General features: G+C 44.8%; 1 protein-coding gene across 1 annotated transcript in view; it reads right to left on the bottom strand.

The window, feature by feature from the left end:
* Positions 1 to 18,364, bottom strand: part of LOC133413058 (adenylate kinase 7-like) — an 89,387-nt gene that overhangs the window by 53,096 nt on the left and 17,927 nt on the right. The window contains exon 6 of the mRNA XM_061696945.1: positions 10,677 to 10,760. Coding sequence (XP_061552929.1) covers positions 10,677 to 10,760 — 84 coding nt within the window. The remainder of the gene's footprint in view (positions 1 to 10,676; positions 10,761 to 18,364) is intronic.

Genomic DNA, 18,364 nt, shown 5'->3' with positions numbered 1-18,364 from the left:
TAGAGTTGAGGCTTCCTTGTCCTTCTCCTCGTACCTTTGCTGGCAGCTCGCCAGCTGGGTGACCTCCGGCCACTCCTCCCCCTTCTTTCGTTGCCTTTTTGTGCTCGGGCACCTCCCGGTGCCACCACGTGCGCGAACGCCCGCTGCAACCAAGCTCGTGGCGTTTTCGACTGAAGAAGTCGACCATGCGGCTCCGATCGCTTTCCCTAGCCACGATCAGTCGGCGGGGCCTCAATGAGCAACTACTGGCATCCCTGACGGATGCCGCAAGCCTCTGAGGGCCAGAGCTCGGCTCGCCACCAAGTCAAGCGACAGGGAAGTTATGAGCGCAACCCAAATGGGACTCCAACTTTCCTTTTGTATTCCTTTTTTTCTTTTTGTGCATCTGTTTTTTCTTCAAGCAAAACTGTTTCATTTCCACCTGAGATCCAGAGGAAGACCACCCCCAAAGACCAGCTTATCAACGTTCTTGAGTCGACACTGCAATCCTTACTATGATGAACAACATCAGCGCGTAATAATTTTGGGGAAATTACAAGCTTCATACGAAATCCCAATTTTGCCTTCTCTCGCTCTGACTCAACGCATTAAACGCTCACACGCTCATTAAGTTTAGCCCAGCGACCACACACGATGTCCTCTTTTCCATTTTTGTACGCCTTATTTTCTCTTTTGTTTACCCTGAGTGTTATGTTCTTGTTGTAGTTTGTAGTTGGTGTTGTGTGTTTCATTAAATACACCATAAAATTCCACTCGTGGTCGTATATTGTGTGTGTTCTGAATTTAAGTAAACCTCTGTAACCTAGGACTCAAATTGTGTGATTCTGAGACTGATTAAAACGGTTTGTCATCATTTCGCCGAAAGTTAAACTTGAAAAATTTTACCTGGTGCCCTTTTCGAGACATTAGTAAGATTTTTAACAATTAAATCAAAATTTTGATAAACCGGAAGTAAGGCAAACGTTGCTCCCGGCTCATTACTTTATCCTAAATTAATTACAATTCTTATTTCATACATAATCGCTACAGGGGGTAACTGCATACATACATTTTATGAATGGATAACCAATTTATTAACATATAAAAAACTTTCTGAACAGATAAATAACAATCTTATGAACAGTTAATTAGGTAATGAAATATACAATCTATACAATCTTGCGTGAATAATATTTTTGGATCATCAAGAACTGTAGCAGCTTCATATTAATGGGGATGTAATTGAACAAAACCACCATGAACAACATCCATCCATCAATGTTCAACACCGCTTATCGTGGTTAGCGTCACGGGGTGTTTGAGCCTATCACAGCTGACTTCGGGCGAAAGGCAGACTACACCCTGAACTGATCGCCAGTCGGTCGCAGGGCACATATAGACACCAACAACCATTCACACCCACATTCACACTGAGCGGGAACTGACCCACGCTGCCCACACCAAAGTCAGATGAGGGTACCGCTACACCATCAGTGACTTCTTCTTTTCCTTTCGGCTTGTCCCTTTAGGGGTCCCCACAGCGCGTCATCCTTTTCCATGTAAGCCTATCTCCTGCATTCTCCTCTCGAACACCAACTGCCCTCATGTCTTCCCTCACCACATCCATCAACCTTCTCTTTGGTCTTCCTCGAGCTCTCTTGCCTGGCAGCTCCATCCTCATCATCCTTCTACCAATATATTCACTATCTCTCCTCTGGACCTGTCCAAACCATCGAAGTCTGCTCTCTCTAACTTTGCCTCCAAAACATCGAACCTTGGCTGTCCCTCTGATGAGCTCATTTCTAATTTTATCCAACCTGGTCACTCCAAGAGCGAACCTCAACATCTTCATTTCCGCCACCTCCAGCTCTGCTTCCTGTTGTCTCTTCAGTGCCACTGTCTCTAATCCGTACATCATGGCTGGCCTCAACACTGTTTTATAAACTTTGCCCTTAATCCGAGCAGAGACTCTTCTGTCACATAACACACCTGACACCTTCCTCCACCCGTTCCAACCTGCTTGGACCAGTTTCTTCACTTCCTGACCACACTCACCATTGCTCTGGACGGTTGACCCCAAGTATTTAAAGTCCTCCACCCTTGCTATCTCTTCTCCCTGTAGCCTCACTCTTCCCCCACCATCTGTCTCATTCATGCACATATATCCTGTCTTACTTCGGCTAATCTTCATTCCTCTGCTTTCCAGTGCATGCCTCCATCTTTCTAACTGTTCCTCCACCTGCTCGCTGCTTCACTGCAGATCACAATGTCATCTGCAAACATCATGGTCCACTGGGATTCCAGTCTAACCTCATCTGTCAGCCTATCCAACACCACTGCAAAAAGGAAGGGGCTCAGGGCTGATCTCTGATGCAGTCCCACGTCCACCTTAAATTCGCCTGTCACACCTACAGCACACCACCGCTGTTCTGCTCCCCTCGTACATGTCGTTTATTATTCTAACATACTTCTCTGCCACTCCAGACTTCCGCATGCAGTACCACAGTTCCTCTCTGGGTACTCTGTCATCGGCTTTCTCTAGATCTACAAAGACACAATGTAGCTCCTTCTGACCTTCTCTGTACTTTTCTATCAACATCCTCAAGGCAAATAATGCATCTGTGGTACTCTTTCTAGGCATGAAACCATACTGTTGCTCGCAAAGACTTACTTCTGTCCTGAGTCTAACCTCCACTACTCTTTCCCATAACTTCATTGTGTGGCTCATCAACTTTATTCCTCTATAGTTCCCACAGCTCTGCACATCAACTTTGTTCTTAAAAATGGGCACAGTACACTTTTCTTCCATTCCTCAGGCATCTTCTCACGCACTAGAATTCTATTGAACAAGCTGGTCACAGCCACCTCTCCTAGATGCTTCCATACCTCCACAGGAATGTCATCAGGACCAACTGCCTTTCCATTTTTCATCCTCTTTAATGCCTTTCTAACTTCCCCCTTACTGATCATTGCCACTTCCTGGTCCACCACACTTGCCTCTTCTACTCTCCCTTCTCTCTAATGTTTCTCACTCATCAATTCCTCAAAGTATTCTTTCCATCTATCGAGCACACTATTGGCACCAGTCAACATTATTTACATCGCTATCCTTAATCACCCTAACCTGCTGCACATCCTTCCCATCTCTATCCCTGTCTCTGGCCAACCTGTATAGATCCTTTTCTCCTTCTTTAGTATCCAACCTGTCATACATGTCATATGCCTCTTGTTTGGCCTTTTCCACCTCTACCTTCGCCCTATGTCACATCTCAATGTATTCCTTTCACCTCTCCTCGGTCCTCTCAGTGTCCCACATCTTCTTAGCTAACCTTTTTCCTTGTATGATTTCCTGTACTGTGAGGTTCCACCATCAAGTCTCCTTCTCTCCTTTCCTGCCAGAAGATGTACCAAGTACTCTCCTGCCTGCCTCTCTGATCACCTTGGCTGCAGTGGTCTAGTCTTCTGGAAGCTCTTCCCGTCCACCGAGAGCCTGTCTCACCTCTTCCCGAAAAGCTGCGCAACACTCGTCCTGTCTCAGCTTCCACCACATGGAACATGTCACGACTGTCAATTTGTGGAAAAAAGTTTCTTAAAGACTGCTTTACATGCCTTTTGGAACATACTGTTTGTCATAGTACATGGGGGGGGAGTTAACGTTTACATAAAAGCATTAACTGAGTACAGTTTAGTGCCCTGAACAGCAGTGTTAAAAAAAACCCATAAAAAAATAAAGCACATTCACCAAGTTGATTTTTTTGTTACGTCTTATAAGACAAGTTATGTGGAGTTTTAAAAGCCTGTGTTTAATAACGCGACATGCTTGCAGCAGACATGATATGACAAAACCAGAATGCAACCCTTATGGGGGGCACAAGCCAGTGCAAATTGTAGGCCGGTCCCAAGCCCGGATAAATGTAGAGCGTTACATCAAGAAGGGCATCCGGCTTAAAACTTTGCCAAACAAATATGAGCGTTCATCTAAAGAATTCCATACCGGATAGGTTGTGACCCGGGTTAGCAACGTCCGCCCCCGGCACCGTTAACCTGCAGGGTTTCAGCTACTTTGGGTCAAAGTCAAAGATGAAGGACAGGTGGAAAGCGGGTTGGTAGGCAGAAAGAGAAGAGGAACGCACAGAGCCTAGAATTGAATGTGGGAACTTTGAATGTTGGGACTATGACAGGAAAATCTCGGGAGTTGGTTGACATGATGATTAGGAGAAAGGTTGATATACTGTGTTGTGTGTGCAGGAGTGCAGGTGGAAAGTCAGTCAGGCTTGAAGTTTAGGGGCAGGGTTTAAAATATTTTACCAGGGCGTAGATGGGAAGAGAAATTGAGTTGGGGTTGTTTTAAAAGAAGAGTTAGCTAAGAATGTCTTGGAGGTGAAAAGAGTATCAGATCAAGTGATGAGGCTGAAACTTGAAATTGAGGGTCTTATGTATAATGTGATTCGCGGCTATGCACCACAGGTAGGATGTGACCTAGAGGTGAAAGAGAAACTCTGGAAGGAACTAGACGAAGTAGTTCTGAGCATCCCAGACTGAGAGAGAGTCGTGATTGGTGAAGATTGTAATAGACATGTTGGTGAAAGAAACAGGTTTGATGCAGAAGTAACGGGTAAGTACGGCATCAAGGAAAGGAACTTGGAGGGACAGATGGTGGTAGATTGTGCAAAAAGGATGGAAATGGCTATAGTGATCACTTTTTTCCAGAAGACGCAGGAAAATAGGGTGACCTACAAGAGCTGAGGTAAAAGCACACAGGTGGATTACATCTTGTGCAGACGATGAAATCTGAAGGGGGTTACTGACTGTAAGGTAGTGGCAGGGGAGAGTGTGGCTAGACAGCATAGGTTGGTGGTGTGTAAAATGACTACGGTGGTGGGGAGGAAGATTAGGAAGACAAAGGCAGAGCAGAGAACCGTGTGGTGGAAGCTGAGAAAGGAGGAGTGTTGTACGGCTTTTCGGGAAGAGCTGAGACAGGCTCTCGGTGAACAGGAGGAGCTTCCAGAAGACTGGACCACTACAGCCTAGGTGATCAGAGAGGCAGGCAGGAGAGTACTTGAGTGTATCGTCTGGCAGGAAAGGGGAAAAGGAGACTTCTGGAACACAGGAAATCATACAAGGAAAGAGGTTCGCGAAGAAGAAGTGGGACACTGAGCGGACCGAAGGCAGATGAACGGAATAAATTGAGATGCATCATAGGGCAAAGGAAGAGGTGGAAAAGGCCAAACAAGAGGCATATGATGACATGTATGCCAGGTTGGACACTAAAGAAGAAGAAAAGGATCTCTAAAGGTTGGCCAGACAGATGGAGAGAGATGGGAAGTGTGTGCAGCAGGTTGGGGTGATTAAGGATATAGATGGAAATGTGTTGACTGGTGCCCGTAGTGTGCTCGACAGATGAAAGGAATACTTTGCGGAGTTGATGAATGAGGAAAATGAGAGAGAAGGGAGAGTAGAAGAGGCAAGTGTGGTGGACCAAGAAGTGGCAATGATTAGTAAGAGGGAGGTTAGAAAGGCATTAAAGAGGATGAAAAATGGTAAGGAAGTTGCTCCTTATGACATTTCTGTGGAGGTATGGAAGGTGGCTGTGGACTGTGTGACCAGCTTTCTGAACAGAATTCTAGCGGCTGAGAAGATCCCTGAGGAATGGAGGAAAAGTGTGCTGGTGCCCATTTTTAAGAACAAGAGTTATGTGCAGAGCTGTGGGAACTATAAAGGAATAAAGTTGATAAGCTACAAGTCATGGGAAAGAGTAGTGGAGGCTTGACTGAGGACAAAAGTGAGTATTTGCGAGCAACAGTATGGTTTCATGCCTAGAAAGAGCACCACAGATGCATTATTTGCCTTGAGGATGTTGTTGGAAAAGTACAGAGAACAGAAGGAGCTACATTGTGTCTTTGTGGATCTAGAGAAAGCCTATGAAAGAGTACCCAGAGAGGAACTGTGGTACTGTATGCGGAATTCTGGAGTGGCAGAGAAGTATGTTGGAATAATACAGGATATGCATGAGGGAAGGAGGACAGTGGTGAGGTGTGCTGTAGGTGTGACAGAGGAGTTTAAGGTGGAGGTGGGACTGCATCAAGGATCAGCCCTGAGCCCCTTCCTGTTTGCAGTGGCGATGGATAGGCTGGAAGCATCGAGGAGAAGTGGTTGTGGACGTTTTGACCAGCTTGTTCAATAGAATTCTAGCGTACTGGTGCCCATTTTGTAAGAACAAAGGTGATGTGCAGAGCTGTGGCACCTATCGAGGAATAAAGTTGATGAGCCACACAATGAAGTTATGGGAAAGAGTAGTGGAGGCTAGACTCAGGTCAGAAGTGAGTATTTGCAAACAACAGTATGGTTTCATGCCTAGAAAGAGTACCACAGATGCATTATTTGCCTTGAGGATGTTGATGGAAAAGTACAGAGAAGGTCAGAAGGAACTACATTGTGTCTTTGAAGATCTAGAGAAAGCCGATGACAGAGTACCCAGAGAGGAACTGTGGTACTGCATGCGGAAGTATGGAGTGGCAGAGAAGTATGTTAGAATAATACAGGACATGTACGAGGGCGGCAGAACAGCGGTGAGGTGTGACAGAAGAATTTAAGGTGGACGTGGGACTGCATCAGGGATCAGCCCTGAGCCCCTTCCTTTTTGCAGTGGTGTTGGACAGGCTGACAGATGAGGTTAGACTGGAATCCCCGTGGACCATGATGTTTGCAGATGACATTGTGATCTGCAGTGAAAGAAGGGAGCAGCTGGAGGAACAGTTAGAAAGATGGAGGCATGCACTGGAAAGAAGAGGAATGAAGATTAGCCGAACTAAAACAGAATATATGTGCATGAATGAGAGGGCTGGTGGGGGAAGAATGAGGCTATAGGGAGAAGGGATAGCAAGGGTGGAGGACTTTAAATACTTGGGGTCAACCGTCCAGAGCAATGGTGAGTGTGGTCAGGAAGTGAAGAAACGGGTCCAAGCAGGTTGGAACGTGTGGAGGAAGGTGTCAGGTGTGTTATGTGACAGAAGAGTCTCTGCTCGGATTAAGGGCAAAGTTTATAAAACAGTGGTGAGGCCAGCCATGATGTATGGATTAGCGACAGTGGCACTGAAGAGACAACAGGAAGCAGAGCTGGAGGTGGCGGAAATGAAGATGTTGAGGTTCGCTCTTGGAGTGACCAGGTTGGATAAAATTAGAAATGAGCTCATCAGAGGGACAGCCAAGGTTCGATGTTTTGGAGACAAAGTTAGAGAGAGCAGACTTCAATGGTTTGGACACGTCCAGAGGAGAAATAGTGAGTATATTGGTAGAAGGATGATGAGGATGGAGCTGCCAGGCAAGAGAGCTAGAGGAAGACCAAAGAGAAGGTTGATGGATGTCGTGAGGGAAGACATGATGGCAGTTGGTGTTCGAGAGGAGGATGCAGGAGATAGGCTTACATGGAAAAGGATGACGCGCTGTGGCGACCCCTAACGGGACAAGCCGAAAGGAAAAGAAGAAGAAGACTGGAGTGTCTTTGAAAATTCAGCTGGCAGCCTGGATGAATATACGGACACTGTCACATCCTATATTCGTTTCTGTGAAGATGTGTGTGTACCAACAAAGTCATTTCGCACTTTCAACAACAACAAGCCGTGGTTCACTGCAAAACTTAAGCAGCTACGCCAAGCTAAGGAGGACGCATATCAGAGCGGGGACAGGGCTGTGTATAATCGCGCTAGAAACCTGCTGACTAAAGAAATTAACATTGCAAAGCAAAGGAACTATGCATCAAAGTTGGAAAAACAGTTTAGTGCTAACGACTCTACATCAGTCTTGCATGCATTCCAATTGCTGACTCATTAAAAGTGACGATCCCCCCAAGCTGAGAACAATAGCACACGAGCCAACGACTTGAATACCTTCTACTGCAGATTTGAAAAGGACACATTCACACCCCACACCCACCCGGCCGCACCCCCGACCACAATCACACCTCTGACTTCTGCGTTCACCATCCACGAACATGATGTGAGACGCATCTTCAAACAACAGAAGATTAACAAAGCGGCAGGCCCAGACCATGAGTCTCCATCCTGCCTCAAAGTCTGCGCGGACAAGCTCGCGGCAGTCTTCACTCAGATCTTCAATCGATCTCTGGAACTGTGTGAAGTACCATCCTGTTTCAAACGCTCCACCATCATTCCAGTCCCCAAGAAACCTGCAATCTCAGGTCTAAATGACTACAGGCCTGTCGCCTTGACAACTGTGATCATGAAGTTCTTTAAATGTCTTGTGCTGGACCACCTCAAGAGTGTTACAGGTCCCCTGCTGGACGCCCTGCAGTTTGCCTACCAAGCGAACAGGTCTCCAGATGATGCAGTCAACATGGGACTGCACTACATCCTCGAACACCTCGACAGTGCAGTGACCTACGCGAGGATCCAGTTCGTGAACTTCAGCTCAGTGTTCAACACCATCATCCCTGAACTCCTTTCATCCAAGCTTCTCCAGCTCAGCGTCTCATCTGCCACCTGCCAGTGGATTTCCAGCTTTCTGACGGGCAGGACACAGCAGGTGAGGCTGGGGGAGGCCACCTCATCCACACGCAGCATCAGCACTGGGGCGCCCCAAGGTTGTGTCCTCTCTCCGCTGCTCTTCTCTCTCTACACGAACGACTGCACCTCAGCGCACCCGACTGTCAAACTCCTGAAGTTTGCAGATGATACCACTGTCATCGGCCTCATGAAGGACGGTGACGAGTCTGCATATCGACAGGAAGTGGAGCGGCTGGAGCTGTGGTGCGGCCGACACAACCTGGAGCTGAACACGTTCAAGACTGTAGAGATGATCATGGACTTCAGGAGGCATCCTTCGCCACAGCTGCCCCTCACGTTGTCCAGCTGCCTTGTGTCAACCGTAGAGACCTTCAAGTTCCTGGGAATTACAGTCTCTCAGGAACTGAAGTGGGCGACTGTAAAATATATTGTAGAAGTTATCATTTATTTGTTTAGCTTGCATTAGTCTCGCCTTCAAGAAGATGACTCAGCAGGAATCATCCGATTGAAGGGCGCCTTGAGCAAGGACGTGGCCGGGGACGTGGCTGGTGTTGGTCTCATGCCTTCACTTTGAAACCCTCCCCTTAGTGTGTTGTGTCTTGTAAGCTTCGTATTTTATGTCTTGTAAATCAGAAACCTCCCTATTTCAAATAAATACAGGAGCGACGGGAGAGATTGTTTAGCGCGTGATGAGAGGCTGTAATCTGAGCAATCTCCCATACGCCCTCCTCATGAGCAAAAGAAACCAGCGTTTTCATTCCTTTTGTGTCTATTTTTATAGGTGTTAGGTGAGATAGATCCAACAGCGACCAACATGAACTCTGTCCTCAAAAAGGCCCAGCAGAGGATGCACTTCCTGTGGCTTCTGAGAAAGCACGGCCTGCCACCGGAGCTGCTGAGGCAGTTCTACACAGCGGTCATCGAATCAGTCCTGTGTTCTTCCATCATCGTCTGGTTTGATGCGGCTACAAAAAAGGACAAACTCAGACTGCAACGGACAATCAAAACTGCTGAAAGGATTGTCGGTACCCCCCTACCGACCCTTGAGGACTTGCACGTGCCAGAACTAAGACAAGAGCGTGCAAAATCCTCTCGGACCCTCCGCATCCCGATCACCAGCTCTTCCAGCTCCTTCCCTCAGGTAGGCGCTACCGATCAATGCAAACTAGAACAAGCAGACATTCCAACAGCTTCTTCCCTCTTGCGATCAACTTCTTAAACACCTAACCTACAATTCCATGACAACATGCTGGCAATTTTTTTACTTGAGTTCGTTGTCACATTTCTGTGGGGCCAAATCAATTATACATTACTCGTGCACTCACTGTAGTTGTCTCGCCACGCTGCACTATTTGCATATCTGTTGTTGACCAATACTGGCCACTCATGCCAGAGTAGCATCTGCTCCATTTGCACACTGATTGAGGAGTATCTGCAACATTTGCACAACCAACATTGTCCCAAATTATCCCACTACTCGTCACTTTAAACCGCATACACTCCTTGAAGTCTCGTCGCCCTTTGCACAATGGTCATTGCACCGGACTATTGCAATATTAGTCATTCGAACTGCTCTAAGTGCTAGAGAACTCTGCATCTTTTTGCACAATTGTAAAAAAAAAAAAAAAAATTACCGGCATTACCAGATAACTAGCAACTCTTTACTGCTCAGTGACTTTTTTTTTTTTTGTCAATGTCTTTATGTCTCAAAAGTGTTCTCTGTCAATTGACTGTCTGTTGTCGTGCTCGAGTGGCTCCAACTCCCGGAGACAAATTCCTTGTGTGTTTTTGGATAATACTTGGCAAATAAAGATGATTCCGATTCTAATTATGAACCCTGTCTGAGATTGATCTCAGTGATCTACACTGACAGGAGAGAAAAAAATGCATGAAGAAAATGCAAACAAAAACAGTTCATTGAATTTTAATTCTATCCTGTAGGCATTGTCATTTGGAACAGTTTATTTAGATCATATTTATCCCAAACAACAAATAGTATTTTGTAACTTTATTCAAATATATTTGCATTCTCATGTTGCTAATCCCAGGCACTGCTACATGTAATACGTCACATATAATATTAAAAGCAAGTAAAACATATCAATACAAAAAAAAAAAAAAACATACTAATTTTCTCCAAGCAAGAATAAACAACAATAAGTTCTGGACTCTCACCTTAAAAAAGAGATGGAAGACCTGCTCTCCCAGTCCATACTGAAGACCTGACACCACAACATATGTAGAAAACAGTGCTCTGTCCTAAAAGCAAAGCAACAAGCAGGTTTTGCTATACTTGCCATTTACAATGGAAACAATTCACACCGCTCAGTTGTGGGGTATACAAGTATATGAAAAAGGTTTCAATAATAATGGGTGTGTGATTATGTAAAGGTCCTACAGTGGATATAAAAAGTCTACGCACCCTTTGTTCAAATGCCAGGTTTTTGTGACATAATAAAATGAGACCAAGATTTAGAATTTCATTTTTTTCCCTCAACATTAATGTGAGCTATAACTCAGTTGAAAAAAAATCTCATGCTTTTAGGAGGGTAAGTAAAAATTAACAACTCAGATAATGAGGTTGCACAAATACGTACATCCTCTTATACGTAACTGGCTGGTAACTGTGTTCAGAATTAATCAATCACATTGATTAAGCTCAAATAGAGTTCAGATGTTTTGTCAGCTTTTTCTGGCGTTTATTTTTTTACTTTCTTGCAGAAGCCTGAAGGTGTTGTACTGTCTGTTATTTTGAGCTGTTCATAATTCTCCACCTTGGCTACGGCCCCAGTTCCATCTCAAGAAAAACAGTCCCAAAGCATGAAAAATGCTAACACCACCGTCCTTCACTGTAGGTAGGGTATAGTAGTGTAGCGTATATTGGGGTTTGGATAAAATGTAATTTAAATGTAAAACACAAGTGGATAAATTGTTGGTACCCTTCTAACGAAAGAAAAACCCATAGTGGTCACAGAAATAACTTAAATCTGACAAAAGTAAATATAAAAATGTTATGAAAATTAACCAAGGAAAATCAGACAGTGCTTTTGAATTTTGGTTCAAATAGAATTATTTAAAAAAAAAAAAAAAAAAAAATTCTGCAACAGGACTTGGAAAAAACAATGATACCCTTAATATTTTGTTGCACAGCCTTTTGAGGCAATCACCGCAATAAATTTTTTTTTGTAATTTTCAATTTGACTTCTGCACCGCTCAGCAGATATTTTGACCCACTTTGGAGTGAACTGGAGCAATTAACTCCAGTTGTCTCAGGTTTGAAGGGTGCTTTTATGAGATGACCTGTTTCAGCTCCTTCCACAGATGTTCAATATGATTTAGATCAGGGCTCATAGAAGGCCACTTTAGAATATTCCAATGTTTTGTCCTGAGCCATTCTCGAGTGTTTTTAGCTGTGTGTTTTGGGTCGTTATCCTGTTGCAGGACCCATGACCTGCGACTGAGACCAATCTTTTTGACAGTGGGCAGCACAGTTCTCTCTAGAATATCTGTTGTTAACATATAGCTTGCCAAAGAAATAAAGGGGTGCAGATGTCTCACTAAGAGTTACAAAAATCATTTGATTGCAGTTATTGCGTCAAAAGGTTGTGCAACAAAATATTTAGTTCAGGGTACCATCATTTTTGTCGAGGCCCGTTTCATGAGTTTGTTTATCAAAAAAATCTGTTGAACCAATATTCAAAAGCAATGTCTGACTTTCATTGGTTAATTTGCATTACATTTGTTATTATTACTTTTGTCAGATTCAAGTTATTTCTGTGCAGAGGTGTGGACACACGAGATGGATTTGAGTCAGACTCGAGTCATGAATTTGATGACTTTGGACGCGACAAAATGATACAAGACTTGTAACCCGACTTGGACTTGAACAGCAATAACTCGAGGCTTTACTTGGACTTCGGCCTATTGACTTGAAAAGACTTACTACTTTTATCGAAGCACCAACAATCAAATGCTTGCCACTAAGTATTGGTCTACAGGAATTTATGAGTGATGTAATCATAAAGTTGCTGTTCTTATCTACTATAATTTAGTTGGTCCCACAATGCTAAGAGCTTTCGTTCAGTTTATTTTCTTTTAACAGTTAATTAAGACCCTGATGGGCACATTCTTGTGGAGGAATTGACCAGACGGTCACTATTTTCGCACACTACCTAAAGTAATGGTTCTATTAATTAAAAAAAGGAAAACACACACAGTGCAACATAAATCAACAACAAATGTGACAGTCAATTAAAAATTAAAGTGCTGGGAAAATACACAGAAAAGACCAACAATTAACGTAACAATGAGGACGTTAATGTTAATTATTGCAAAGGAAAGAAATCCACATTGCACAGTGGGAATCACGTAGTTTGACATCACATATGATTGGTTTTGTCAGCATTAGCAGCTAGCTTTGTGAGTGATCACGCAAATAGTAAGTTTCAAAGCTGGTTGACCATACACTATCTAGGCTTACTGTTCATTACAGTCTGGTCTAGTCAGTGTAGGGCTCTCAAGAATCATTCTTGTATTTGTTTTTTTATACACTTTACCAATCAGCACACAGCTATATATATTCAACACGAAGCTACATTCTTCTTCGTGTCCTTTTTTTCCCCCCTCTTTTTTATATAATCCAGTATTTTTACATAGTACCCCCTAGTGTTCGGACTGTGACACCACAGTTGGATGAAATTGTGCCTCTATTAAAAGATGACAAACTTCTGTTCCTTTTTTAGTAATGACTTATGTTTTGGCGGCACGCTGGGCGACTGGTTAGATTGTCAGCCTCACAGTTCGGGATTCTATCCCTGGCCCCGCCTGTGTGTAGTTTGCATGTTCTCTCCGTGCCTGCGTGGGTTTTCTCCGGGCACTCCGCTTTCCTCCCACATCCCAAAAACATGCATTAATTGGAGACTCTAAATTGCCCGTAGGTGTGAATGTGTGTGCGAATGGTTGTTTGTTTTTATGTGTCCTGCGATTGGCTGGCAATCAGTTCAGGGTGTACCCCGCCTCCTGCCCGATGATAGCTGGGATAGGCTCCAGCATGCCCGCGACCCTAGTGATGAGAAGCGGCTCAGAAAATGGATGGATGGATGTTTTTGATACTCACAAGAAATAAGTTTAAAGAGAAATCTATTTATATTTGTTTATTTATTTATTTATTTGTGTTTGAAATTGCAGCACTATAAATGTTTGTAGCCAAGAAAAGGCAGTTTTTTTTTACTATATGCACAATTTGAAATTAAAGCAAAGCAAAGCAAATTTATTTATATAGCGCATTTCATACAAAAGGTAACTCAATGTGCTTTACATGACTAAAAACATTTAAAAACTAAGTAAAAAACATTTTATAAACATTTAAAAAAGAGAATTAAAACAGCGTACATTGCAAGAAATATTTAAAAATGGAAATACTCTGAAGAGCATGAGAAAAAAAGTTTTTAACCTGGATTTAAAAACATTCACACGCTGACGTCACTTCTGTTGGCAACTTACTTCCATTTGTGTGCAGCATAATAGCTAAATTCCAAGATGGCGCCTACCAGTGTGGTCGCCTCGGTAACGCGCTCTCTAGTATTGTCTTTGTTTTTGTGTTTTTCGTCCGTCTTTGGAGACCTTACACAACTCACTTACACAAGGGGAGACCTGCTAACCATCAAGGAGGCTACTCCGGACTTTCTGTCACCAACTTTCGAATATCCGCTCAGTTTTTTCCCCGAGTTACTCACCGGAGCGGCGTCCGCGGTTTTCGGAGTATGGAGGCGGAAACGGCGCCACAGAGCGAAACGAGCCGGCATTCAGGTGAAACTCCGCAAGAGAGGACACAGATTGGCGTTCCCGTCGATCCACCTCGCGAATGTACGCTCCCGACCCAACAAAATGGACGAGCTTCATCTTCTGTTAAAGACTTCGGACGTTCCGTGGCCATGTGCTTCACGGAGACCTGGCTTTGCGACGCCGTACACGATGGCGCCGTCATGCTTCCCGGCTTCAACATTCATCGAGCGGACCGCGACATGGAATCATCGGGGAAAACAAAGGGCGGCGGGATATGCCTCCATATCAACGAAAAATGGTGTATGGACGTCACGGTGCTCAGCACACACTGCAGCCCGCATTTGGAGTCGCTGTTTTTGAACTGTAAACCATTCTACTCGCCACGTGAGTTTGCATCGTTCATACTGGTTGGAGTCTATATTACGCCTCAAGCTAACACGAACGCCGCATTGCTAACCCTCGCCGAACAAGTCAACGAAATTGAAAAAAAAACACCCGGACTCACCCCTCATTATTCTCGGGGACTTTAACAAAGCTAAACTCAACCACGAACTCCCTAAATACAAGCAGCACATCGACTGTCCTACCAGGGAAAATAATACTTTAGACAACTGCTACACTACGGTAAAAAAACGCATACCGTGCTATACCTCGTGCAGCCCTGGGCTCGTCTGATCACTGCTTAATTCACTTAATACCAACGTACAGGCAAGAACTTCAATTCACACACCCACCCGGCCGCACCCGCGACCACAACCAGACCTCTGACTTCTGCGTTAACCATCCATGAACAGGATGTGAGACGCATCTTCAAACAACAGAAGATTAACAAAGCGGCAGGACCGGACCATGTGTCCCCATCCTGCCTCAAAATCTGCGCGGACCAGCTCGCTCCAGTCTTCACTCAGATCTTCAACAGATCTTTGGAAATGTGCGAAGTTCCATCCTGTTTGAAATGTTCCACCATCATTCCAGTCCCCAAGAAACCTGCAATCTCTGGTCTGAATGACAACAGGCCTGTCGCTTTGACATCTGTGGTCATGAAGTCCTTTGAACGTCTCGTGCTGGACCACCTCAAGAGTGTCACAGGTCCCCTGCTGGACCCCCTGCAGTTTGCTTACCAAGCGAACAGGTCTGCGGATGATGCAGTCAACATGGGACTGCACTTCATCTCGAACACCTCGACAGTGCAGGGACCTACGCGAGGATCCTGTTCGTGGACTTCAGCTCAGCATTCAACACCATCATCCCTGAACTCCTTTCAACCAAACTTCTCCAGCTCAGCGTCACACCTGCCACCTGCCAGTGGATTTACAGCTTTCTGACGGGCAGGACACAGCAGGTCAGGCTGGGGGAGGCCACCTCATCCACACGCAGCATCAGCACTGGGGCGCCCCAAGGTTGTGTCCTCTCTCCGCTGCTCTTCTCTCTCTACACGAACGACTGCACCTTAGCGAGCCCGACTGTCAAGCTCCTGAAGTTTGCAGATGACACCACTGTCATCGGCCTCATCAAGGACGGTGACGAGTCTGTATATCGACTGGAAGCGGAGCGGCTGGAGCTGTGGTGCGGCCGACACAACCTGGAGCTGAACACGCTCAAGACTGTAGAGATGATCGTGGACTTCAGGAGGCATCCTTCGCCACAGCTGCCCCTCACATTGTCCAGCTGCCTTGTGTCAACCGTCGAGACCTTCAAGTTCCTGGGAATTACAATCTCTTAGGACCTGAAGTGGGCGACCAACATCAACTCCGTCCTCAAAAAGGCCCAGCAGAGGATGTACTTCCTGCGGCTTCTGAGAAAGCACGGCCTTCCACCGGAGCTGCTGAGACAGTTCTACACAGCGGTCATCGAATCAGTCCTGTGTTCTTCCATCACAGTCTGGTTTGGTGCTGCTACAAAAAAGGACAAACTCCGACTGCAACGGACAATCAAAACTGCTGAAAGGATTGTCGGTACCCCCCTACCCACCATTGAGGACTTGTACGCTGCCAGAACTAAGACAAGGGCGTGCAAAATCCTCTCGGACCGTCTGCACCCCGGTCACCAGCTCTTCCAGCTCCTTCCCTCAGGTAGGCGCTACCGATCAATGCAAACTAGAACTAGTAGACATTCCAACAGCTTCTTCCCTCTTGCGATCAACTTCTTAAACACCTAACCTATAATTCCATTACAACAAGCTGGAAATTTTTTGACTTGAGTTCGTTGTCACATTTCTGTGGGGCCAATTATGTATTACTCGTGCACTTACTGTAGTTGTCTTGCCATGCTGCACTATTTGCATATACTGGCCACTCATGCCAGAGTAGCATCTGCTCCATTTGCACACTGATTGAGGAGTATCTGTAACATTCGCACAACCAACATTGTCCCAGATGATCGCACTACTTGTCATTTTAAACCGCATACACTCCTTGAAGTCTCAGCGCCCTTTGCACAATGGTCATTGCACCGGACTATTGCAATATGAGTCATTCGAACTGCTCTAAGTGCTAGAGGACTCTGCATCTTTTTGCACAATTGTTTTTTGTCAATGTCTTTATGTTTCCAAAGTGTTCTGTAAATTGACTGTCTGTTGTACTAGAGCGGCTCCAAATACCGGAGACAAATTCCTTGTGTGTTTTGGACATACTTGGCAAATAAAGATGATTCTGATTCTGAAATGCTGCTTCACTATGTTTGGTTTGGACTCTGTGCTTCACTATTTGACCTGAGTCTGTCGATCTCAGAGCCCTACTGGGTTTATATTCCATGAACATTTCTTTCATGTATTCAGGACCTAAACCATGAAGTGATTTATAGACTAGTAGCAGAACTTTAAAATCTATTCTAAAGCTGACTGGGAGCCAGTGTAAAGACCTTAGAATTGGAGTAATATGCTCTGACCTCTTTGTTCTGGTCAGAACCCGAGCTGCAGCATTCTGAATGAGCTGCAGCTGTTTAATGCTCTTTTTGGGGAGTCCTGTCAGAAGACCATTACAATAGTCTAGTCTACTTGAGATAAAAGCATAAATTAAGAAAAAAGAAAAGAAAAATACTGCTGATTATCTAAAAGAGGAAAGTAACCGGTTGTGTATTCAGCGAAAAGTCTTAACCATTTTCTCATGTTTTCATAATTGCTCTTTAACCAAGAAAAAATATGTTTTATCCTAATACAGTTTACTTGATTATTCAATAAAAATGTCAGTAGGATAATTAATACTGCAATACTACTGGATGAAAACTCTCATTTGTGACAGGTCAGTTTAATCTCACTTTAGAAATAAAGTGAGAAAAATTAAGTAAAAGCATAGCATTTTCATAGAAAAACTGAAAATGTACTATCGATCGGTTTTAAAGGGGGGAAACCTAAGTTTCCTCCACCCTTGACGATTGGCTTTGAAGGTGCAAACATTCTGATCAGCCATCTAGTTTTCTTATAAAGTTTAAATGAACTTCCATCCATCCATCCATTTTCTGAGCTGGTTCTCCTCACTCGGGTTGCGGGCGTGCTGGAGCCTATCCCAGCTGTCATCGGGCAGGAGGCGGGGTACACCCTGAACTGGTTGCCAGCCAATCGCAGGGCACATACAAACAAACAACCATTCGCACTCAGAGTCATGCCTACGGGCAATTTAGAGTCTCCAATTCATGCATGTTTTTGGGATGTGGGAGGAAACCGGAGTGCCCGGAGAAAACCCACGCAGGCACGGGGAGAACATGCAAACTCCACACAGGCGGGGCCGGGGATTGAACCCGGGTCCTCAGAACTGTGATGCTGACGCTCTAACCAGTCGGCCACCGTGCCGCCTTAAATGAACTTTTTATCAAATTAAGTTTGACAAATAAATGTGTAACGGATATCGACTCTCAACACAAAGACTACAAAAGACTCGCCTGCTCTTCTTTTCTAAATTCATTCAGGAAGACCCCCAGCATTCCTTGGATGGGCCCACAGGCCAGCAGGATGTCTGTGTTGACTCACCAGGACACTCAAACAAAAAGAATGAGTGATGACTGCTCATCACAGAACAATTCCCCTTTTGACCTGCAGTCAAAATGCTCTCTCAACAGATTGACAAAGTCCAGCCATCCAGTGA

Source organism: Phycodurus eques, chromosome 14, assembly GCF_024500275.1.
Source record: "Phycodurus eques isolate BA_2022a chromosome 14, UOR_Pequ_1.1, whole genome shotgun sequence".
Classification (NCBI taxonomy): domain Eukaryota; kingdom Metazoa; phylum Chordata; class Actinopteri; order Syngnathiformes; family Syngnathidae; genus Phycodurus; species Phycodurus eques.
This window is presented reverse-complemented; position numbering and strand designations above follow the sequence as displayed.